Source organism: Cricetulus griseus (genome assembly GCF_003668045.3).
Source record: "Cricetulus griseus strain 17A/GY chromosome 1 unlocalized genomic scaffold, alternate assembly CriGri-PICRH-1.0 chr1_1, whole genome shotgun sequence".
Lineage (NCBI taxonomy): Eukaryota > Metazoa > Chordata > Mammalia > Rodentia > Cricetidae > Cricetulus > Cricetulus griseus.
In genome coordinates this window covers 96,142,720-96,165,288 of record NW_023276807.1, presented here as the reverse complement: position 1 = coordinate 96,165,288, position 22,569 = coordinate 96,142,720, and the positions used below count along the sequence as shown (strand labels likewise).

At 43.8% G+C, this 22,569-nt stretch overlaps 1 protein-coding gene across 1 annotated transcript in view; it reads right to left on the bottom strand.

The window, feature by feature from the left end:
- Positions 1 to 22,569, bottom strand: part of Pkd1l1 (polycystin 1 like 1, transient receptor potential channel interacting) — a 133,418-nt gene that overhangs the window by 55,314 nt on the left and 55,535 nt on the right. Inside the window, exons 22-34 of the mRNA XM_035453022.1 lie at positions 21,118 to 21,327; positions 19,859 to 20,101; positions 17,953 to 18,063; positions 17,685 to 17,833; positions 16,343 to 16,443; positions 14,296 to 14,488; positions 11,972 to 12,055; positions 9,657 to 9,864; positions 6,824 to 6,930; positions 5,016 to 5,232; positions 2,447 to 2,620; positions 1,230 to 1,340; positions 1,084 to 1,158 (exon numbers count right to left, since the gene is read on the bottom strand). Of these exons, the coding sequence (XP_035308913.1) occupies positions 1,084 to 1,158; positions 1,230 to 1,340; positions 2,447 to 2,620; positions 5,016 to 5,232; positions 6,824 to 6,930; positions 9,657 to 9,864; positions 11,972 to 12,055; positions 14,296 to 14,488; positions 16,343 to 16,443; positions 17,685 to 17,833; positions 17,953 to 18,063; positions 19,859 to 20,101; positions 21,118 to 21,327 (1,983 nt within the window). The remainder of the gene's footprint in view (positions 1 to 1,083; positions 1,159 to 1,229; positions 1,341 to 2,446; positions 2,621 to 5,015; positions 5,233 to 6,823; positions 6,931 to 9,656; positions 9,865 to 11,971; positions 12,056 to 14,295; positions 14,489 to 16,342; positions 16,444 to 17,684; positions 17,834 to 17,952; positions 18,064 to 19,858; positions 20,102 to 21,117; positions 21,328 to 22,569) is intronic.

Below are 22,569 nucleotides of genomic sequence, written 5' to 3'. Positions count from 1 at the left end.
GGGTACCAGAATCCCAAGGGCACCAGCACCCCAGGGCACAGCACCCCAAGGGTATCAGCACCCCAAGGGCACCAACACACAGATCCCCAAAGCAAAATTCCAGTGCAATGCAACCACAATGGTAACATTAGAAATTGTCCTTCATTTGCATAGAGTTTCAGGCCCATAGACACCTGGCTCCCAAGTGCTATCTATAGAAATGGCAGCACAGTCTCTCCTTCTCTTCCACAGGTCACCAAGATCTCATTGGTCACACCCATGGGACTTTCCAGATGCTGTCCTTCCTTGACCCTACCTAGTTGTCACTCCCACTCCTTGACCTGGGAAATGGCCTATATTCTCTGGAGGACCAGCCCAGCTGTCCTCTGGATGTAACCATGGCCAGGCCACAGCCACAGGAAGATGCCAGAGAAATCCAATTTTTAGCATGTTATGCTGTAGAATTATTGACTTCACATCATGTGACTTACCTGGAATGGCTGTCTCAAACTTGGTCTCCCACTGTGATCAGAGCCTGTTTGGGTGGAGAGGGGAGCAAATGTGTGACTCCCTAGGAGGCACAGTTGTGGTACTTTGGGAGCTGCTTCTCCCTTTTGTTCCCCAGAGTGAGCCTGAGACACAAGGCAGAGCCGAGATGAGAACTTTGGATGTCTCCATCCTGATGCAGGCCTGGGAAATCCCTCAACCATCCAGAGCTACTCTCTGGAAGCCACAGAGAAGGAGAAAATTGTGTAGCTAAAAACTTAAAAGATCCTTAAGAGGAAAGAGTGGTAAGTGGGGCTATCCAAGGTTTTCAAATGGTAGTTATCGAAAATCATGATTCTGGAGAAGGGATTTACTCCACACACAGCCATGTTTTTCTGCCATGAGATGGCTGGCTATCATTCATATGATTCTGGAAAATGGTGGTTACAACATTATTGTCTACAAGGGATGGTGGTCCAAGAAAAAAGTGGCTTAAAATACATCCGGTGATGTTTATTTTCATTGAACAAGACAAACAGAAAGCAAGGTATATACTGCCTACTTAAGAGAATGGCCCCTGAGGACCAACTGCCAGGGCAGCTTCTGATTTTAGTTCACCATACCCTGAGGTGCCTCTGTCTTCACTCCTCCTAGAGGCCACTGTGGTGCATCCCGTAGATGCCCTGCAGTTTCCTGTGAAGTAAAGAGATGGTTGGTAAGGGCTTCCAACATTGGGGGTCTCCCAGAAGCATGGGGCCACACACCTTGCTGAACCTGAAGAGCAGTGACAAGAGCTGTGCGGCTGGACAGGCCAAGATGGTGCACAGGAGACCCAGACTGAAGGATTCCAGAGTGGGACCCACATCCAGGGAGCGCTGCAATGGTTCAATTACACTGCAATTAATTCCCTTGAGTCAAAATCAAAACACACAGAATTCCAAATGTATTCAGTGTGAGCATGACTCCTATTTTAATTTAAGTCCCTTTTCCAGAAGCCTTGCCTCTGCCCTGGGGGTTGAGCAAGCCAAAATGAACTTTTCCTCATCTGTATGAACCAAACAAATGTTAGCTGACCATGCACAAGACCCATGCTCAACTGATTAAGCCCACAAGAAGATGTCAAGAGCTTCAGTATGTCCCCAGCAAAGGACGAGAAGGCAACCTAGATCAGACTACTGGAGGACTCCAGGGAAGCCGAGCTCCGCAGAGAGCATAGCAGGCTTCTCCTTGCCACTTGATCACAATTCTTTGCCATGTTTTGTTTATTGTCACAAGCTCTACCAACATATTATAGTTTAAAATTCTGCATATCTTGAAATGTGACCATATCTACTGCCACATAAAGAATTTGCCACACCCTTTGTCCTCTGACAGATGACTGAACTCAACCTTGGCACAGCTATTATCAGTGTCTCTGCCAGCTGTCTAGAGGGCCATGTGAACCCAGGGGCTGGCCCATGAATGATCCTGAATTTTCATAGAAAACAACCTTGAGCTGGAGAGATGGCTCCATGGTTAAGAACCTGTGTTGCTCTTGCAGCACATCCTAGTTTGTTTCCTAGCACCTACATCAGGCAGCTCACAAACAACCTGTCACTCCAGCCACAAGAAGTCTGACCCCTCCTCTGGACTCTAAGGTACCCTCTCTTTCTCTCCTTGTATCACACATAACCATAGAAAGAAAAAATGATAAAAATAAATCTTCAAAAAGATTAGCTTCTTTCTGCTCACCCTGAATGTCATGTTGTATGGAGCCCAGGATGTGGATTCTCACAGGGCAGCAGTCTGTCTGTTGAGGACTTGCAGACCCTCTCAGCTCTAATTCCAGTCATGTTACCTTCTGGCCTATTCCTCACACTGCTAGATTGCTGCTCCTAGCTTAAGCCCTTCTCCGGAGCTCTTGAGTTTTGCATGTTAAAAGAAGGACAAAATGTATGCCTGAGATTTGGAAGTTACTGTGAGAAAATCTGCTGCCTCCCACCTGTTCATGAACTCCCACGGTGACCAGGGCAGTGAGGCATGAGTAGACACACAGGAGGCAGAAGGACACAGCAAGCCGCTGTGCGTGTAGGTAGCTGCTGGAGGTGGGCTGGCTGTACAGTGAGAGCCAAATGTGAAAATCCTCCAGGTACTCCGTGAACTTGGAATAGAAAAGCTGAAACAGAAAGCACGGGTGTTTTTCCCAGACCTGGATACACATGTGAACAGAGTGGAATCCTGACTGAGAATCAGCAACTTTTAGAATGAGACTCCAAAATTTCTTGGCTTTTCTCTTTCAGCTGACAGCTGGATAACTCCTGGCCACTGGGTTGGTGCAAGCAGATGCCTCTCATGGTCACTTGTTCTGCCTCCATCCTCCCCACCCCACCACCTCTTCAGCAGTATCGCACTGGACCATGTGTTCACCGCCAGGACTCTGACCCAGTTCAACATCCCACCTGAAGGTTTAGTCCCAACATTTCCCTGCTTCGTTTGTGCAGGCTCACAGAGACCTCTTCTCATGGCCCTCCCTCCCACCATTTCTTTCCTTTCTGATCCCAAAAGACTTTCTAAATCTCCGCATTCCCAGCACTTCCCACAGAAGCACAGTCACATTTTAGCTGGGCACCGGCTCCGGGTGTTCTGAGAGCTGGGACTGACCTGACCTGCCTTCTCCTTGGGAGCCTTACAAGGTCTACTGCCCAGAAGTCGGCAATAGCTTGTGGAATTTCTCTGAATTTTAAAATTCTTAATGCAACTTGAATAATTTTTTGGTGCTAAACATTCTAGAAAAGAACTATTTAGTAACTGAACTAATATTATAAGTGCAGCAAATTTAGTCAAAACAGGTTTACTAGACTAAGGATATATCTTTTGCATGTAAATTCCCAAGTGACTGTTGATTCCTGAGACCCAGTCCAGATATGGGTTCACAGACAACTAAATCACTAAAGTCAGGTTTCTTACCTAAAGTTTTCCAGCAATAGCTGCAGGGGAAACATGGAAATTATTGCCCAAAGGATGTTACAGTTAAGTAGGGTCTTTGGTTTAAAGTGCCAACATTTTTCCATGGCTGTTTGGAAATAGTTGTTTCGATTTCATATTGGCTATGTTTTCTGCTGAACTGGCAATGCCAGGTACTTCTCACTATGGTGACAATGGAAAGAACAAGACCCAGTAGCCAGGAAATGTCAGGTTGGCAAGACAGTTCAAAGGGTAAAAGCGCTTGCTGCCAAGCCTGGTGACCTGAGTCCAATCCCCAGGACCCACATGGTGGAAGGAGAGAACCACGTTCCACAAGTTGTTCTCTAACCTCTACATGTGGACTGTGACATGAACACACACACATTTAAAAATGTTACAAAAATTTTTAAAAAGGAAATCATTCTTCAGAAACACAAGTCACAAAGAAGTGTCTCTGTGACATTTGCTGTTATGGAAATAAAGGAAGGATAATTGTACTGTAGCCTTAGCAAATAGCAGTGTACAGTGGGCTATTATGTGCCCTTTAAATTAGTTAAAAGAAAACTCATGAAGAGATTTATTTATTTTTATTTATTTATTTATTTGGTTTTTCAAGACAGGATTTCTCTGTGTAGCTTTGGAGCCTATCCTGGCACTCTCTCTGGAGACCAGGCTGGTCTTGAGCTCACAGAGATCCGCCTGTCTCTGCTTCCTGAGTGCTGGGATTAAAGGCGTGCACCACCAAAACATTGAATATAAAATGTGAATGTTGGCAATGAGCCAATGTCCATCAATGGGTAGTAGATGGGAATATTCAGAAATGAAAATTTCATACTTAATCTGTGAGATACTAGACAATTCTGTCACCTATTAGCACTTATCTACTTTCAGACATTGCAGCCACAACCTGTTTGTATTCCGTGACAGTGGAATTATTTATGGCACATGAGTTAACCCTTCATCTGGGCCCTCTTGAACACCAGCATGCAGAAGTCCTAGAAATGTGTTACTGTTGCAGCTCAAAGACTGCAGAACTGCATCACTGTAAAGATTGCCAAGTGGCAAAGGCAATGATGCTCACTGGCTGGTCAGCTGATTCAAGCGTCATGTCACCTGAAGTGTGATGTGCGGCAACTGTCTCCTGTGAACTTAAACGGCCCCTACCAGAGGAGGGGGGAGGGGCTGAGACCCAGGGAACTCACGAAACAAAAGTCACAAATAGCCTCTTCAAGGTTAGAGAAACAGTAAGCCATTGCTATGGAGAGGACTTACCGGCAGCTTTCTGCAAGTAGTATAGAGCCCCAGGGTGCCACTTTTTAGTGGTGTAGCTTCTGCTGAATCACCCCACCCTTATAAAGTAATCCATAAACCAAGTGTCTAACCAAGGTAGACTTAGATGGAGTCATTTCTTTGCTGGGTCATCAGTTCCTATCTGGGGTGAGCAGACTTGTTTGACGTCTCTCCAGAAGAAGTCATACAACATGGGTGTCTTGACAGTTAGCTACATAACTTTGGGAAAGTTCAAATCACAACTTTGGAAAGAGAAGCAGAAGTGGGCACGAAACAATACCAGCCAATTACATTTATGTCACCTGCGTGGGGCCTACCTTCCAGAAGCCAAGACCACGGCGCAGGCAGAAGAGCTCTCGCTGTACACGGCCATCGCATAGGCTCACAGCCAGCCAGCATTGGGCCAAGAAGAACCAGCCTTGGCCTGAATGTAGCTCCTTTACCATCACGTGGCTGATGAACCAGTTTGGGGAAGGTCCACTACTGTCATGCCAGAGGCGGATCTTCTGCAGTGGTCCCAGTTGGTTAGGAGTGCTAGTGACACACAGAAATGTCTTATCAGCCATGTGTATTCTCAGCACCTGTAAAAACCTCACCAACTCTGATATGGCCCTTCAGGACGGTGGGCTCCACTGAGCACTGTGACTGGTAGGGCCACACAGGCCTTCAGGATCCACTCTAATGTCCCCTTTATCACCAGTTTACTTCTCCTGGTTTTAGTTCTTCACCAACAAGCACAAATAAAGAAATACCTAGTGGGAAATTCTAGAAATAAATAATCCCAACGTTTTGAAGTTTCATTACACTGTATTGTTACAGCTATTCTGCTTTACTATTACTGATTGATGATCTTGTGCTATGCCTCATTAATAACTCATACTTTATCTTAGGTTTGATGTCAAGGAGCAATTAAGTAGGTCCAGGGTTCAGTGCTCTCTGCTCATTCTGGGATCCACTGTGTGACCTGGAACACATCTTGAAAAGGGAATGCCTATAATTTCCTTAAACCAAGTCACTCAGCTCTCCATCTGCCTGTTCTGATGTGAGTCTGAAGTTAAACTGTACTTTCCTCATAAAAAACAATGCTCCAAAATAATAAATATTGTAAGTAAATTATAATAAACATAAATTTTTTCATGAGAAAAAAATGACTCCATTATTTTCATGCATTTTAAGAGTGTGAGGCACTTACACCTCTGCCTTGATAAATGATCTCTTCCCTGACTCCCCATCTTTGGATGCCATGTAGCATTGCTCTTCCAGATTTGGAGTGGTGGCACTAATTAGATTCATTGGGTTTTGTGACATAAAAAAATACTTATTCTAGGCTCTCTTTCCTACTGCTCTTCTGAAGAAGCAGGCAGGTCTTTGCATCCTCTCTCTCTCTCTCTCTCTTTCTCTCTCTCTCTCTCCCCTCTCTGTCTCCTCTCTCTCTCTCTTAGCCTTTCTCCTCTCTTCTGCCAAAGGCCAGTCTCCCCCCCCACTCTCCCCTTTTCTCATTTCCTTTCTCTCAATAAAATTTCCCATGTTAAAAAAATAAAACAAAACACTTATTCTAATACACAGGCTTAGTAAGCCTCCACCTTTTTTCTGCCTTCATCCCCACACCCTACTCCCACACCCCAAACGCCACCCCCACACCCCTCTCCCACACCTCACTCCTACACCCCCACACCCTACTCCCATACCCCACTCCCACACCCCACTCTTACACCCTCACCCCCAACACCCTACTCCAATACCCCCACACCCCCCCCACACCCCTAATCCCCACTCCCACCCTCCCACCCCATGTTAATCTATCCCATTTGTTAGGCATGCTTGTAATTCCAGGCCCCAGGCAGAAGAGTCAGGAGGATACTTGCAAATCCAAGGCCAGCCTAGTCTACACAGCAAATTTCAGACCTGTTGTGGCTACATAGAAAGACCCTACCTTAAAAAACCAAAAGCAAAACAGAACCTTCCTAAAATTTAAGTATGTGAGCCAGTGTTCATCACTCTCTTTCTAGGCTTTATCTTAGGCATAATGTTCAAAAAGCCAAAGTTCCCTATGCAACATCTTGTGTGATACCCCATTCTGCCCAGCCCCTTTCCCAAATTTTGTGGTTGAAGGTGTCAGGAGTACCTCAGTATAAAGGTGTGCCTGGAATTCCTTCCAAACAAAGACATCTCTGGGCAGCAGAGTTCTTTGGTTCCTGAGAATCCATTTTCACCATATAATACAATGAAAACCTTCAAACAGACACAGAAACGAGAGCTGAGGCTACGTCACTGAGGGTGTGCAGTCTATAGAACAGTGTTTCTTTACCATCCCAGCTTCCTACTGGCAGGTTTCAGCATTGAGCCTAGGGGCTGGGGGAGCCTGCAAGACTTGCAGAGCCCTCACAGACCAGGGTTGACATCCTGCAGTGTAGTCTGCTCCATAGCCAGCTACAAACTTCATCTAGAAAAGTGGGAGCCCCTTTGGGATTCCTCAGCATTTTTCTTCCTCAAGCAGGGCAGAACTCCACAGAGGGCGGCATCTTCTACTTTGAGCATGGTGGCTGGACACTGGGCCTATGGAACACCAGAGTGAGGCCAGGATTGGTGGGTGGGGTACCTGCGTCCATAAGGAGCACCCTAGGGAAGCACACTGGACTGTGCTTATCACTCTCTCTGGCATCTGTTACACAGAAAGCTTCAGTTTTGGTGTGGTATAATCTTAATCTTTCATTAAAATAGCATTATTCTCTTGCCTTTCTTTCTTTCTTTCTTTCTTTCTTTCTTTCTCCCTTCCTTGCTTCTTTCTCAATCTCTCTCTCTCTCTCTCTCTCTCTCTCTCTCTCTCTCTTTTCTTTTCTTTTCTTTCTTTTTGGTTTGTTTTTGTTTTTTGAGACAGGGTTTCTCTGTGTAACAGTCCTGGTTGTTCTGGAACTCACTCTTTAGAACAGGCTGGCCTCGAACTCACAGAGATCAGTTTACCTCCTAATCCAAAATTATCTTTTGCTTTGAGTAGTTACTATTTTTTAAATTATCTTTTTGTAGACTTCTGAAATTTAGTTATTGTGTGTATGTGTGTAATGTCAATTAAATATTTTATATCGTTTCCTTTTATAGGGACCATGATTGTTCTAGATATGTTGCTGAAACTCCTCCTTGATCTATAAGACCTTGACACACACCTGGGTCATTTCTGAGTGTCTAGCTGTCCCATAAGTCTACTAGCCAACCCCAGAAGACATTACACTGTGATGACTCTTGCCTGGCTTTCTGGTGGGAGCCACACCCTGTTCTCTTTCAGATTGTTAAGACTATACTTACTCTACTATGTGCTAGTGTTCCTTTCATATGAACTTTAGAATCAATAATTCCTGTTCCCCAAGACATCTTTCTGAAATTGCAGTGATGTCATTGGCTTTACTCTTTTTATATGTTAGGGTTTTTTTTTCCTTCTTCAGTAAAATGGATAGTGTGGCTGGGTGTGATGGCATACCTTTAACCCCAGCATTTAGAAAAAAGAAGCAGTTGGATTTCTGAGTTCGAGGCCAGCCTAGTCTATATAGCAAGTTCCAGAACAGTTGGGGTTACATAGTTCGATCCTGTATCAACAAACCAGCAAATAAATGCACACAAAACACAAACTCAAATACAACAAGCAATGTGGATATAGGAATAGATCAATTCACACTCATCATTATCATCATCCTACAGATTGATTTATGATTTATGACAATTGGAAATTAGTTGTCTCAGCTACTGCATTAAGATTGCTGTATTTATTTATTTAGGTCTTTTTTGAATATTGGGCAAATTCTTCCCATGATGCTTCTGTATGTGCTAGGTGAATTCACCTTCAGGTACTCATTATTTTGTGGCTGTTAGGAGGCTCTTGCTTCCAATCATTGCACAATGGAAGCAACTGACTCTGTGTGGATGAGTGGTATACTGTCCCCAAGCACAATCATGAATCTAGCAAGCTGGTCTAACTCATCGAGTCTCATTGTTTTATATCATTTTTGCACCAGCATGTCAAGAGCACATGGCTCTATCTTCTGGCTTTAGGGGAGGCCACACTCACTCTCCATGCCTCCAGTCCTACGGGGACTGTGTATCAAATACATGTGGAGAATTCCTGGTGGATTTGTCAGGCACCTTGCTATCACACACCTCTGCAGACTTCTCTTACACAGCCCACCTTGGCCTAGGTGTTTCCCTGGGTTGCTAGGCTGGTCTTCCTCCTTGACCCTCATACCACTTCCTCTTCCTCCCCACCCACAACCTCATCTTCATCTGCTTCTCTGTTGAACTCTCTGTCCTTGACCTCTGTCTCCCAACCTAGCCCATTCCTACTTAGCCCCAAGGCTAGCCTGGGAACTTCTTTTTTTGCAGATTTTTTAATTTTAATTAGAAATAAGATTGTTTTACATATCAATCCCTCTCCCTCCCCTCCTCCCTTACCCCCCTCCAACTAAAATCCTACCTATCACATATCCTTTCTGCTCCCCTTGGAGAGTGAGGCCTTCCATAGGGTGTCATCAGAGTTTATCATATCCTTTGGGATAGGGCCTAGGCCCACCCCCGTGTGTCTAGGCTCAGGGAGTATCCCTCTATATGGAATGGGCTCCCAGAGTCCACACCTATGCTAGGAATAAGTACTGAACTACTACAGGAGGTCCCGTAGATTTCCGAGGTTTTCTCACTGAAACCCATGTTCCTGGGGTGCCTAGGAACTTCTTGCTCTTTTCTCGATAGATCCTTCTTGGATGTGGGCCATGGGTTCAGTGTTAACTTAGAGAAGTCCAGTCAGTTCTCAACCCCTCAGAGACCCACTCCCAAGAAAGCCATCTCTGAAGCTGTTTTTCACCATGGAGTCAGAAAGGGGGAGGGGAGCCCAGGGGGCAGGAGGTGAGGTTCCTGTCCCTATCAGGCCCATCGACACTCTTAGACACACCAAAGGCATTGTTAGGAACTCATATTACCTTTGATGTAAATTGGGCTGGTGACCGGAAGCCAGTGTCAATGATTACTGCATACAGCTGGTGGCCAGGTGGGATACCTTCTTCCAGAAAAATACAACCAGGTTTCTTTTTCTTGTGACAATCTACACATCTGCTTTTAGTCATCAAAAGTCCATAAAGAACCAAGAGAAACACACTGAAAATACCAGGAATCAAGTTGTGTGGGTGACTGTAAATAAAGGAAGCGAAATTAAGGGAATTTCTCATAGGAACCGGCATTAGGAAGATGCATCAGCTCTACACAAATTCACAAACTCTCGTTGGTCATCATGGGTGTGTTTTCCAGACACCTGATACTGGTTGAGTGTGGGAATTCTAAAAATACAGAGCTGCCTGTGGCCAATGGCAGGCACCCCACAGCCTACACTGATGCCCCAAGGAGCCTATGATGATCCAGATGGCATGACAGGAAGCTGCACCCTGTCAGGTCTGAGGAACTTGTACTGGGAAATTGAAAAAGAATGTCAGGTATGGCTCAGTGGTAGAGTTCTTGCCTAGCACATGCGACACTCTGGGCTTAATCTTTAGCATGAATGGTAAAAAATGGAAGAGAGAAGGAAAGAAAGAAGAATGTCCTGTATGGACATGCCTCACAGTACTGATGTGACATTCTGTTCTCCTCCTGCAGAGGAGACAGGAGACAGACAGGACAGCAGAACAAGACAGGAGAAGCCCCAGATGTTCCCCTGTGCCTTTTTTCCTCCCCTTGTCCCAGTGAGTGAGGCTGCTTGCTCTCCACCGGCAGCTAGTACTCACCTGGTCCCTCGTACTCACACACCAAGTCTGCCTGGGAAAGCAATCATCCAGCCCCATCCAGATTCGTAGAGAGTCATCCATGTAAAGCCCCTCCAGCTGAACCTTAATGTACCTGGACTTAGGCTGTTGGGTATTTGACAAAATTGCAGAGGGCAATACTATGTGGAAATGCTGCCTTCCTAGTCTCCTGTCTCATTACTCTGATTCCATCTAAGAGCTGATGCTCTTGGTCCCTGACCTGGTGTCCTCCTTTCTGTTCCCAGACCAGAATCAGAACCAAGTCACACTTGCTCCCTGCCACATTCCATGAACTCATAGCTTCCTGGCTCTAGCCCATCCTTATTTCCTACATTACTTCCTGGAAACATTCAGATGTCACCAGCACTTTGGGGTGACTTTGGGTGCCTGTCTGCAGTACCACCCCCACCCCCACTGTTCCTTGTTTACTCACAAATAATATTGGTGTTTCAGCAAACCAGGACAGGAAGTACTGTTCTCCAGGCTCTGAGAACTGGTTGGCTGGAAGCCTTCTCTGGGGCAGCACTGGTCATTTGTAGCTAATGACTACTTGCTGCCTGTCAAGTCCACCAGCTAATCTACTAAGTGCCATTCATAAGTGAAGTACAGTCTTATATTCTACCAATGTAAGTGCAAATATTCAAAGCAGCTTGCCCTCAATGTACTCATATTCCAAACTCTAAATAAAGTTTTTCAATATGAAACAGTGGCTACGAATACATGGCAGCTTTTGAACTTACTTAAAATAGGATAGAGGTTTGTGGTAGTTTGAATAGGAATGGCCCCATAGACTCACATGTTTAAATGCTTGGCCATAGGGAGTGGCACTATTAGAGGTGTGGCCTTGTTAAAGTAGGTGTGACTTTATTGGAGGAGGGGTGTCACTAGGCGGTTGGCTTTGAGGTCTCAGAAGCTTAAGCCATGCCTAGTGTGGCAGTCTCTGCCTGCTGACTGTCAATCAAAATGTAGATCTCTCAGTTTCTTCTCCAGTGTTATGTCTACCTGCACACCGCCATACTCTCAACATGAAGATAATGGACTAAACTTCTGAAACTATAAGCCAGGCCCTATTAAACATTTTTCCTTTATAAGAGTTGCCATAATCATGGTGTCTCTTCACAGCAATAGAAACCCTAAGACAAGGTTGTTATTGGAAATGAGGCTACAATATTCAATATAAATCAGGAAAAGAAAATAGAGTGTCATTTTCAATTGCTGTAAATATTTATTATATCAGTAATAATTGACCCAGTCTACACTGAAATATAGCTGAGCTTAAAAGTAAGGAAGATACTGGATTCCTGATGCTCATAAGGCTCCTGTCAGTGGACGTAAAGTATAAACAGTAATATAACATGTAAGGCAATCATTCCTCACATCTGTGCTCCAGAAAACAAACACGCTATGAAAGTATTAAGTATAAACTCGGCAGAGCATGGGCATCTCTTAAGTGGTCTCTGGAACACATTAAATGAAACTCTGCTTTGGAGAACGGAACTCACCTCCGAAACCCAGAAATGCTGCTCATTTCCAAAGTGGCATTCAGCTTTCTTCTCAGGATAGAGAAAGGCGCAAGGCGATGGTAGCTAGAAGGGGAAGGCAGAGCAGAGTAACAAAAGTGTGTAAGTTCAGCTATCTGTGATGGGACAATGAGAAGCTGGGAAAAAAGAAGTGGCAGTCACTCTGATGTTGTGATGTGGGCCAGTTTGTCATGTCTTCATGTGTAACTCTGATGTACCGCAGAGCCTCAAGTCTGGGTACTGGGAGGCAGATGCTATAGAAACTGTCCTGAGATGTCCGGCATCAGGGTACACTGCCACCTACAGGCAGAGCCAGCTCAGCACAGCCCTGCATGAGTCTCAGGTTAGAGCCTCATGATGGACTGACCTTAAACACCTGTCCTAGCCTCCCAATATCCTATCATTGCAAAGCCTGTCGTGACAACTACAGTAAATTCTATTTTTGTAAAACAAAACTGCCTCCTCTTTATCATCCTGCAGGTAGTTTCTGTATGCTCTTCCTTTGTGCCCCTGGCTCTTGGAGGAGTACTATGTAATAGAGAACAAAGAGCTGCTTTCATGTATAATTTAATAGCAAAGAACACCATAAATTCCCACGGCACCTTATTATTATAAAAGGCTACTGCAAAGCAACTCAACATTGGCACAAAAAGGGACAAGGAGGCCAATGGGTTGAAATAGAGAATCTGGACATAAGTCCACACAACTTCGGCCAACTGATTTTTGACAAAGCTACCAAAAGTACACACTGAAGAAAAGTACACACTATTTTTTGAAGCATCTTTAACAAATAGTATTAGAAAAATTGAGTACCTATGTGTAGAAGAATGAAACTAGGTACTAATCTCTCACCCTCCCTGAAAATCAACCCTAAGATTTAAATGTAAAACCGGAGATTCTAACACCAATAGAGGGAAAGGTAGAGAGTAAGACATAGGCACATGTAAGGGCTTTCTAAATGGAACTCCAGTCACTTAGGAAATAAAACAAATGAACTCGATGATATTTTTATATATTTTGCTACCTTTGGGTATTTTTGTTTGGTTCATTGATCTTTTGTGTGTATATTATGGTTTTCAATTTTGTGGGTTTGTGTGTGTTTCTTATGCTTTTTTGCTATTTTGTTCTGGTTTGTTTGCTTTTTATTTGCATGTTTGTTTTCTAAAGAGAAAGAAGGTGTGGAGTGGATGGATAGAGAGGTGGGGAGGTTCTGGGAGGAGATAGCAAGGGGAAACAGCAATCAGAATATATTATATAAACTTTTAGTTAAAAAAGATTCTCTCTCTCTCTCTCTCTCTCTCTCTCTCTCTCTCTCTCTCTCTCTCACACACACACACACACATACTCTCACACACACACCCCAAAACCAAGACCAAACAAGCAAATAAACAAATGATATGAAAGCAGAAGGGGAAGCAGGAGTGAAAGGTGAATAACGGAGGGTAACGTGAGACTAATACAATCAATTGCATTGAATACATGTAGAAACTAATCAAAAATTGATATGAATAAAACCTACTCAACACAGGAAAAGTAACACATAACTGCAAATGTCACCAGGTCAGTTCAATTTGAACACATTTGACTCCTAATGGGCAAACACAGTATGTGACTCCTTGTGGCTTAATTGTTCTTAATTGTTCAGGGAAAAGACTGTTTCTATACTAATAATTACTGAGTTTCTACTCCATTGAGAAGGTAAGGGCAGCACAAATGAATGGACTAAACTGATTACAGGATTGTTAAATCTATGCCTAGGTGATACATAATGGCTACTTTAGTGATATGACCCAGATATCCTGAAATGACCAGGAAGGCTGCTTGTGTCCATACAGAGACTTCTCTTTGCATGTGAAGCTAACTTTCAGTCCAAGCCTTTGGGCAGGAGATGCCTCTGCTCACAGAGATGGAACGGCAGGGATTACAACAGTGGAGACTCTGCCTGCCTGACTACAGAGTACATAGTCACAGGATGTCCTGCATCTATGGTAAGGATTAGATGGACTCATGCCCATCCACACGCTGTCTCATTTCTCAGTGGGCACTAAATGACCTGCAACATCCAGTCATTACAGGTGGCTCAACAGGATGCCCAGAAGACATCAGCCCCTTTCCTTGGGAGTCACAGACTGACATGCAGACAGCTGTAGCAAGCATATTCTGTTAGGGTAACACCAATCAAGACTGACCAACTTTCATGAGAGGACACCGTTCACAGAAGGCCCCAGGGACTGACACAAATGTGGATGAAAATAGAGCCAGTTGTTAAAATTCCCAGGCCTTTTTCCCCAGTAGGATGCTCGTACCTGCAGTTGACTTTTTCAGGAGAACTTCCCGGATGTGGACAAGGACCTTCGGATCTCCACCCTGTCTTGTCCCAAAACACACACTGGATCCACTGGAAATTCACTGTATAGTTTACTGCCCCAGCAAGATATTTGTTTGGAGGTCTTCTGTCATAATCAGCATCTAATAGGGACAAATACCCCACATTGGTCCCTAGAAAAGAGGGGAGATGCATCAATAAAACTTGAACTTTTCAAGTGGCATGCTCCATCCCAAATGCAAGTGGAAAGGCCACTGGGGACAGACAGACAAAGAGGGAAGGACTGAAAAATGCATCAGATTCTGGCCATTTCCTGCTTTGGGGCATTTGCAGTGAATTAAACACACCACAACTTTTCATTTGTGAGTGAGAGTGCCTGGGGGGAAAACAGTGTTTCCAGTGCCACCATGTTCCAAGTCCTTCCTGACAAAAAGGGATCATCCCACCCAGGAATGGATGGAGATAGTTCAGCTTCTACTTAGATACCATTCAAGCCATTTCTGCTTCTTCTCAGACCACTAGCGACTCTGTCAAACACTATGCTTCTTTGGACAATACACCAACCATGTGAATTTAATTAATCATCTCCAGATAAGTTTGATATTTAAAAGTAAAAGTATTTAACTTTTCACTTATTTAAAGTTTTCTCCTGAGATATTTAAATAAATGGTTTGGGGGCAATTAGATATTAGTTGCTTGTAAAACTATGGAATTGATAGGGAGATAGCAAGTGGATAAGAGTGCTTGCTGTACAAGCATAAGGACATGAGTTCAAATCCCTGCATAAAATGTTTGATGGAGTTACACATTTCCTTGTAATCTACTGGTGTGGGAATTGGAGAAAGATGCTGCCTGGGGCTTACTGGACACCAGTCTAGTCTCAGGTCCATGGAGAAGCCTTGTCTCAAGGGACTAAGGTGGAGAGCATTAAAGCAGGACACCTGACATCTTTTTCTGGCTTTGCAGACAGAGATTTGCACACCTGGCCACACATATGGGCATAAACCACATACATTATACATTATACCATACACTCTTTCACACACAATAAATGAATGAATGGGAGAATGAATAAAATCAGACCATTCTTCATATTCTATTCAATAATAAAAATTGGTCAGAGATCTAAAATGTTAAAACACTAACATTGTACCCACGCTCAAAGACACATAAATGATTTTTCTTAAAACTCACATATTAGGAATTGATTTCTAACAGTGGCCCCAAATCTAAAAGTTCTCCTCATTAAAGAGACCTCACTTTGCAACATATGCAGGCAACTACAGAAACCCACAACTGGTCAAAACACAGTGTACAAATGATGGTGGAGTGTCCAATTCCAATCAAAGCATCTACAACTAAGGCTCAAGGAACACTGCAGAAGAATGGGTGAAAAGACTCTTAGAGCCAGATGACTAGGAAATCTACTGTGAGATTGTACCTGAAAGAAATGTTAGGGAAGCTTCATCCATGTCACTTCAACAACACGACTGTCTAAACTAGACCGGAAGAAGTACAACATCAATAGAGCCTGCAATATGGAAGGGGGACAATCTCACTGGTCCCACACTTAGACAAAGAGTTACAGGCAACTAATGAATGATAAGAGTGAAAGAAATGATCATACCCAGGGATGAGCCACCTGACTGGTTATCCAATACCAAGCAGTCAGCCTTGATATATTACAAAATTTTGATAAATGTCCATTTATATCCAATGAACTGAGCAAGTTGTATTTATATACTTAGGCATTTGTGTGTATGTGTATGCATGTATGTATGTGTAACATAGTGATGGTTTGAAGAAAGAGCAAGGATAGATTGAAGGGAGGAAAAAGAAGGGGATATAATTTTAATTAAAACAAAGCTGATAAATTTTACTCTTAAAATGTTTTAAGCTTTATGTGGTGGTACAGACTTGGATGTTGATACAAAAAGAAAGAAAAACACTGCCATGCACACATAGGCCCAAGCAAGTCCTCTGCACATAAAGAGAGTGGAGACTTCCAAGGCTTAGCGCCCACTCACCTTTCACTGGAACGGCAGGTACATAAATTTGTACAGTCTGCTCATCCCAGAAGTACACCTGCTTCACAAGAAAATCAGTAGGCGTGGCTTTCTTGGAGAACCTAGGGGCAAACAGGAAGTAGTGAGATGCAGCTTTTCTTGCCTGTGTAGACTTTACTGATGCACTTTGTGACAACCCGTACTTTTCTCTAAAAAGGGATAGTTGGAGATAGTCAGGGCTAAAAAGAACCAATGTGTTTCATCCCCTGGTATGCTTAGCCCCTTAACTCCAACACCACCCCCCCCCCCCGCACACACACACATTAACACTTTATCCCCTATATTTGTAAAGAACAAACCACAACCTACTTCATGAAAAAGTAAGAATAACACCCAGCTCTATTTGTGGGATGAGAACATCGTACTGTCAGGAAGTGGGGAATTGGCAGGTAGAGAACAGAGGCTCAAACTATTCACATAAAGAAAATCCCAAGCACCTCCCTTTTGTATGTGACTTTGAAGAATTAAATAGGCAAAAAAATCCAGATTCTTTAAGTCAATAGAAACCTCTAGCCATCTGATGGCTCAGCGCCCTTGGCAGATAGAGTCAAATCAGTGAATTGAGACTCAGCTGTGTATGGAGCCTGTCTGCCCAGCAGAGACACAACACTGACCCTTGCCCCTGAGTCCCCCAGCCAGTGGAGGAACTCACATGCTTAAACAGCTGCAGTGGAACAGCTAACTTCTGCCCACACATGGAGACCCCCAGAACCCAAATAACCAGAGCTGGTTCTCCCAGAAGACTTTGCCCCTCCCCACCTGCCACTCGGTAACCACAGCCGCTTCTAGCAGTGTTTTCAACCTGAGAATCCAAAGAATCTCCAGTAGCCTTTCCACATAGTCTAGCCACTAGCTGAGACCAATCTAATCTCACAAACTCAACATCACTGAGAAAGAGAATTAACTTATCAAGTCTCCATGGAAATAAAAAATTTAATACATTTTTCTCCTGGGAAAAAAGAGAGAAAAGAAGCAAGTGAGTGCGGGAACAATAGAACAATCTGGTCCAGGTCTATACTCTGGCGTTATCAGACTTCCAAATGGTGTCATAGTATGCATGACTGAAACTCAGGTGTTTCTCATTCTAGTTAACAGGCAGGAATCTAACATTTAAAAAGCATGGGAGCTCATTTTCTAAATATATATATATACTTAGTACATGTAGGCATACATATAATTTCTTTAAAAGATGACCCTTATTATTGCTTTAAAGCTAATCACTTGTTTGTTCATAAAAACCCTTAAGGACACTCCATCATGTTATAATCTCATTTCCATCACCATAGCTGCCACCTTCACACACCTTACTAACAGCATGATGGGGAAGGCTCTTGTAACCGGCTTAGAGAATTCGATTTGTATCTGTAATGTTTCCTGGGGTTTTTCAGAAAGCCCAATGAACTGGTGGAGATTTACTTCATCCCGAATCAGTGTGTACATAGTGGGATTTCTCTTGTGCTGTTCATCGGAAAGAGAGCAAGTCAGGCTGTTTGTCTTGGGGAAAGCAAATGCACTAGAAAGCAGCCAGTCCAGGCTAAATGAAGCAGAGGCAGTGGGTCAGCTGTCTTTACCCGGTGGTCTTCCTCCCCAAACTCCACAGTCACAGGTGTCTTCAGTCGTCCTCTGAGAATAGGTCTTCTGCTCTTGCAGCTGTAGAGCCTAGGGCTCACCACACCACCCACCTTGGAGAACAAAGAAAATGAAGCCAACAGTTGAGTCAAAGAAGAAAAGCAGATAGGCACGGTGGCACACACTTTTAATCCCAGTACTTCCTAGAGGCAGAGGCAGGTGGATCTCTGTGAGTTCCAGACTAGCCTGGTCTACACAGTGAGTTCCAGGGTAGCTGGGCTGTGTGGAGAGAACCTGTCTCAGCAAACAAATGAACAAACAAGCAAAACAAAGAAAGACAAAGAGAGGCAAAGAAAAGCAGGAAGTAACTGGAGTCATACTGTCTTTCCAGTTCTGATAAGACAAAATGAGTTTATTGAGATAGATTGACAGGGTTTGTGTGGATGGGGGAAGAGGAGATTTAATGTTCCTTGTATGTTTTCCTTGCTAAAATGATAATTCTAAGTTAAAATCAAACGTTAAGAGCTTTTATAAAAAGAAGTATCTGGATATGTGTGGTGGTGCATGTCTTCAGTCCCAGCACTCAGGAAGCAGAGACTCCAATGGCTACAGATACAGAGTGAGACCCTGTCTAATTTTGTTTTGTTTTGTTTTGTTTTGTTTTGTTTTTTGTTTTTCAAGACAGGGTTTCTCTGTGTAGCTTTGGAGCCTATCCTGGCACTCGCTCTGGAGACTAGGCTGGCCTCGAATTCACAGAGATCTGCCTGCCTCTGCCTCCCGAGTGCTGGGATTAAAGGTATGCGCCACCAACGCCCGGCTGTCTAATTTTTTTTAAAAAAAGAGGGAGGATAAGGAGGGTGAGGAAGAGGAGGTAGAGAAGAAGGAGATGAAGGAAGAAGAGGAGGAGGGAAGGGAGGAGGGGCAAGAAGAGGAAGAGGAGGAACCACACTTCGGTGAGCTGGGTGGGAAGGCAGAGAATGTGATAAACATTGTATACACCACTTCTCTGCCTTTCCTGACTCACGTGATCCACACACCCAGTAGCACTAGTGGATTCTGAATGTAGATGCTCACAGCAAAGTGCAAAGACCTTGGAATCCTTCTGAAGACTTCCACACCCCTAACCCGGGACAGATCACACACACCTCTTCATTAGCATGGCCTCTGTTTTGTTCTGATTGAACTCTGTGTTGATTTTAGGAACAATGAAACCTGCTTCAGGCTTGACCACTCCACCGCATGTTCCGGCCATGGACTCCCAGACACAGATTAGAATGCCCCAAGGTGAATACTGCAGAGAATCCTATCAGAGACCAATTAGCCCTAATTCTGCTAAGATTTTTCTGGAGAAATTTGTAAAAACAAAAGACCAAGAATAAAAACAGAAATCCTGATAATTAAACAATCAGGCCACGATCCCCAGGAGCCTGACTTCAAGCACCTGTGACATCTTAGGCAAACAACTAGAGTTTAATGACCTATGGCACCTTAGCCCAAATGGCCAGTGTCAAAAGAACAACTTGCTGGAAGCTGTACTAATTAACATGACCATGAGAAGCCCGCCCATCTACCCAGAAATGGACCCCATATAAACAGCTCAGGAGTAAGGTTAATCATTCCCCCTGCCCCTTGGACTTGCCCACAGTGCCTTCTGTGGTATGGTCTAATAACTCTTCTGTTTCTCCATCTGGTCTTGCCTGTGCAAAACATATTTCCCACCTTCTGTCACCAGCCTTCTACAGGCCACCTTGGACAGAGCAAGAGTGATCTTTAGCCACTTCAAAGTGGCTTCTCTTTGGAAACAAGGATGATTCCAAAGAGTTATTTGATTTGTTTTTATTTTAACAGAAGTCGAGTCACTGAAAGTTTTAAACTGCCACTAGAAGGGGCAGAGGCCATGAGCTGTACCTGTCCAGGAGCTTGTCCTGCTGGATAAGGGCTGCTCATAAAGACCATGAGCTGACTGATGTAGCATGGACTGTGTGATTCCTCTAGAGCAGAACTGTGCAAGGCCAGGTCACCAGGGAAATGGACCCAGATGAAGCCCAGGTTCTGGACAGAACTCTGGAAGCTGTGATGGAGAACGGTCCAGAACTCCATCTGCCCAGTGCTTATGTGAAGCTGACGCTGGTGGCTCAGGGAGAGACAGGCCTGCAAACACAGGAGGGAGAGGAGGATGCTCGTAAGATGAATGAGCAAATGGATACAAAACCAAAAGGGCAATGATACTAAAGGCACAAATGGCTTTTTCCAATCTTGGTGCATCTCACTGATATTTGTTTTTTTTAAAGATCGTTATGCTTTTGGTGCTACCTAGTTCATAAGAAGAGTTTTGATAGTATGATTTCTTTGTCAAACCTTTGGGTCGATTGGTGTGTGCACAAGCCTGAGATTTAGTACAGGTTCAGACGGAAGACATTTTAACATGTGCATGTGAACAATAACGACAAGCTGCCAGATTCAAATATACTATTATTTGCTCTATAATTTCCAAAGTATTCTGATAGCTATTGGCTAAATAAACCAGCAAACTTGAGTGGAAGGGATGGCAGGTGGGGGGAAGGAGAGAAAACATCTAATACTAACTGACTGCTTCCTCAGAACATTGGCCATTTCACAAGATTAAAATAAAATATCTGAGACAACTTCTCAAAACCACTGCAGCAGAAATAGATGAAATAGACATCTTTGTTTTTTTTAACAACCATAGATCAGCAGGGCCACTTTCGAAATTAATGTATGCAAGCAGTCTTTTGTGTGACTTCATATCATTCTGCAAAAAAAAAAGTATGTCCCAAATCCCAAATAAAAAACTATCAGAACACTGGGCACAGAACACTACTGCCACAAAACACTTAACATTCCAGGTGAACATTTCTGAACATTGAACTGCCACCCAGAACCATAGCTGAGCTCTTCAGGAACTAAATCTAATATTCAGTGGGGAAAGGGATATAAATACTGGCTAACATGTGATAAGGGAGCAGCTGTTTGTTTTGTCTGTTGGTTTAATGTGTGTGTGTGTGTGTGTGTGTGTGTGTGTGTGTGTGTGTGTGTGTATCTGCTGGGGATGGAATCAAGGGTCTGGTGTTTGCCAAGCACACGTTTACCACTGAGCTGCACCCAGGCCTGTGGTTGCAGTTCTGCAGGTGGATAGAACATCTTACTAGTAACGTGTCGGAGATGATCTTCAGGCCTTCTTCCTGCAGATAGTCCCCATTTCTCTTGTCTTCTCTGGCAGCTTCCCAGACTCCAGAGATGAGAAGGATAAGTTCAATTCCCAGTTTTTTGTTGACCAGCAACTTCCTGGAGAACTGACCTTGATGGAGGAACATCTGGGCATATGTGAGGATGTGCATGGCACTCAGCCAGCTCAGCTGCATGGGAAGAGGGGATGTGGTCAGATGTTCCCTGGCATGTGGTGTGTAGACTCTTGCTTCTTTCCCTGTTACTAGGGATCAAAACCACTCAACGTGGGGTCAAGGCAACAGAACCCAGCTCATGTTTGGTGTTAGGTGATGTGTGGACACCGTTTCCAGCGAGAATTTGTTCTAGGATGTTTAACTTCTCCATTCATACAATGACCAAGGAAAAATATAAGGTCCTTTATAGCCCTTCATGCTTTAACATGGTGTGCATATTTTAAAAAGCATGTCATAAATCCTTTAACATATTGGCCCCAACATCCATTCTTTCAAGCTGCACTGAACTTTTATCATCCCCCAATAACCAAGTTTTTTTTTTTTCCCCAATGCCATGTATATTCCTCTACCTGTAATACCTTCACCCTCTGTTTCCCTAGCAAACCCCTCCTTCTCAGCTTCCCTCTTTATAAACTTTCACTATACAACATTTTTGAGAGTTTGTCAAGGCAGAGAGAGTGGGCTAGTGTCACAGCACACCTGTTGCTCTCCTTAGACAATTATTCTTCACTAGCAGCATTTAATAAATAAGCATATGTTTATTAATTCTTTGGAAATTTTATATGGATACTATGTATTTTGATCCCATCCTCTTCCCACCCCTTCACCTAATTAATCTGCTTACTTCCTCGAAGTCCAATTTGTTACCCGAGTATTAATGGGCGTGGGATCATCCACCAGAGTGAGATCCATCTACCAGGGGCCACACCTTTAAAGAAAACTGACTTTCCCTTCCCCAGTAGCCATCAACTATCCACAGGGCTCAGCTAGGATGCATACTCATGAGCCCCTCCCTTCTCCAGGCAGCATTTGTTCTTACATTCCCTCTTTAGGTTCTTTTTTTTTTATAATGGAAAATCTCAGGCATTATTTTTAACTCTGAATACTTTACTCTGTAAACTGATAAAGACTCACTCTGAAAATGTGCTCACTATGCTACAGTTAAGAGCCACAATTCTGCCTTCCTCATGTAGTAATCCAACAGCTCCTAGCTTATATTGGGGATGATTGACTGTTGCCTGTGACCCTCTCCTAATGAGAGGGCTATTAGCACAGTTTTTGTTTTGTTTTGTTTTTGAGACAGGGTTTCTCTTTGTAAAAGAGCCCTGGCTGTCCTGGAACTCATTCTGTAGACCAAGCTGGCCTTGAACTCACGGAGATTTGCCTGCCTCTGCCACTGAGTGCTGGGAGTAAATG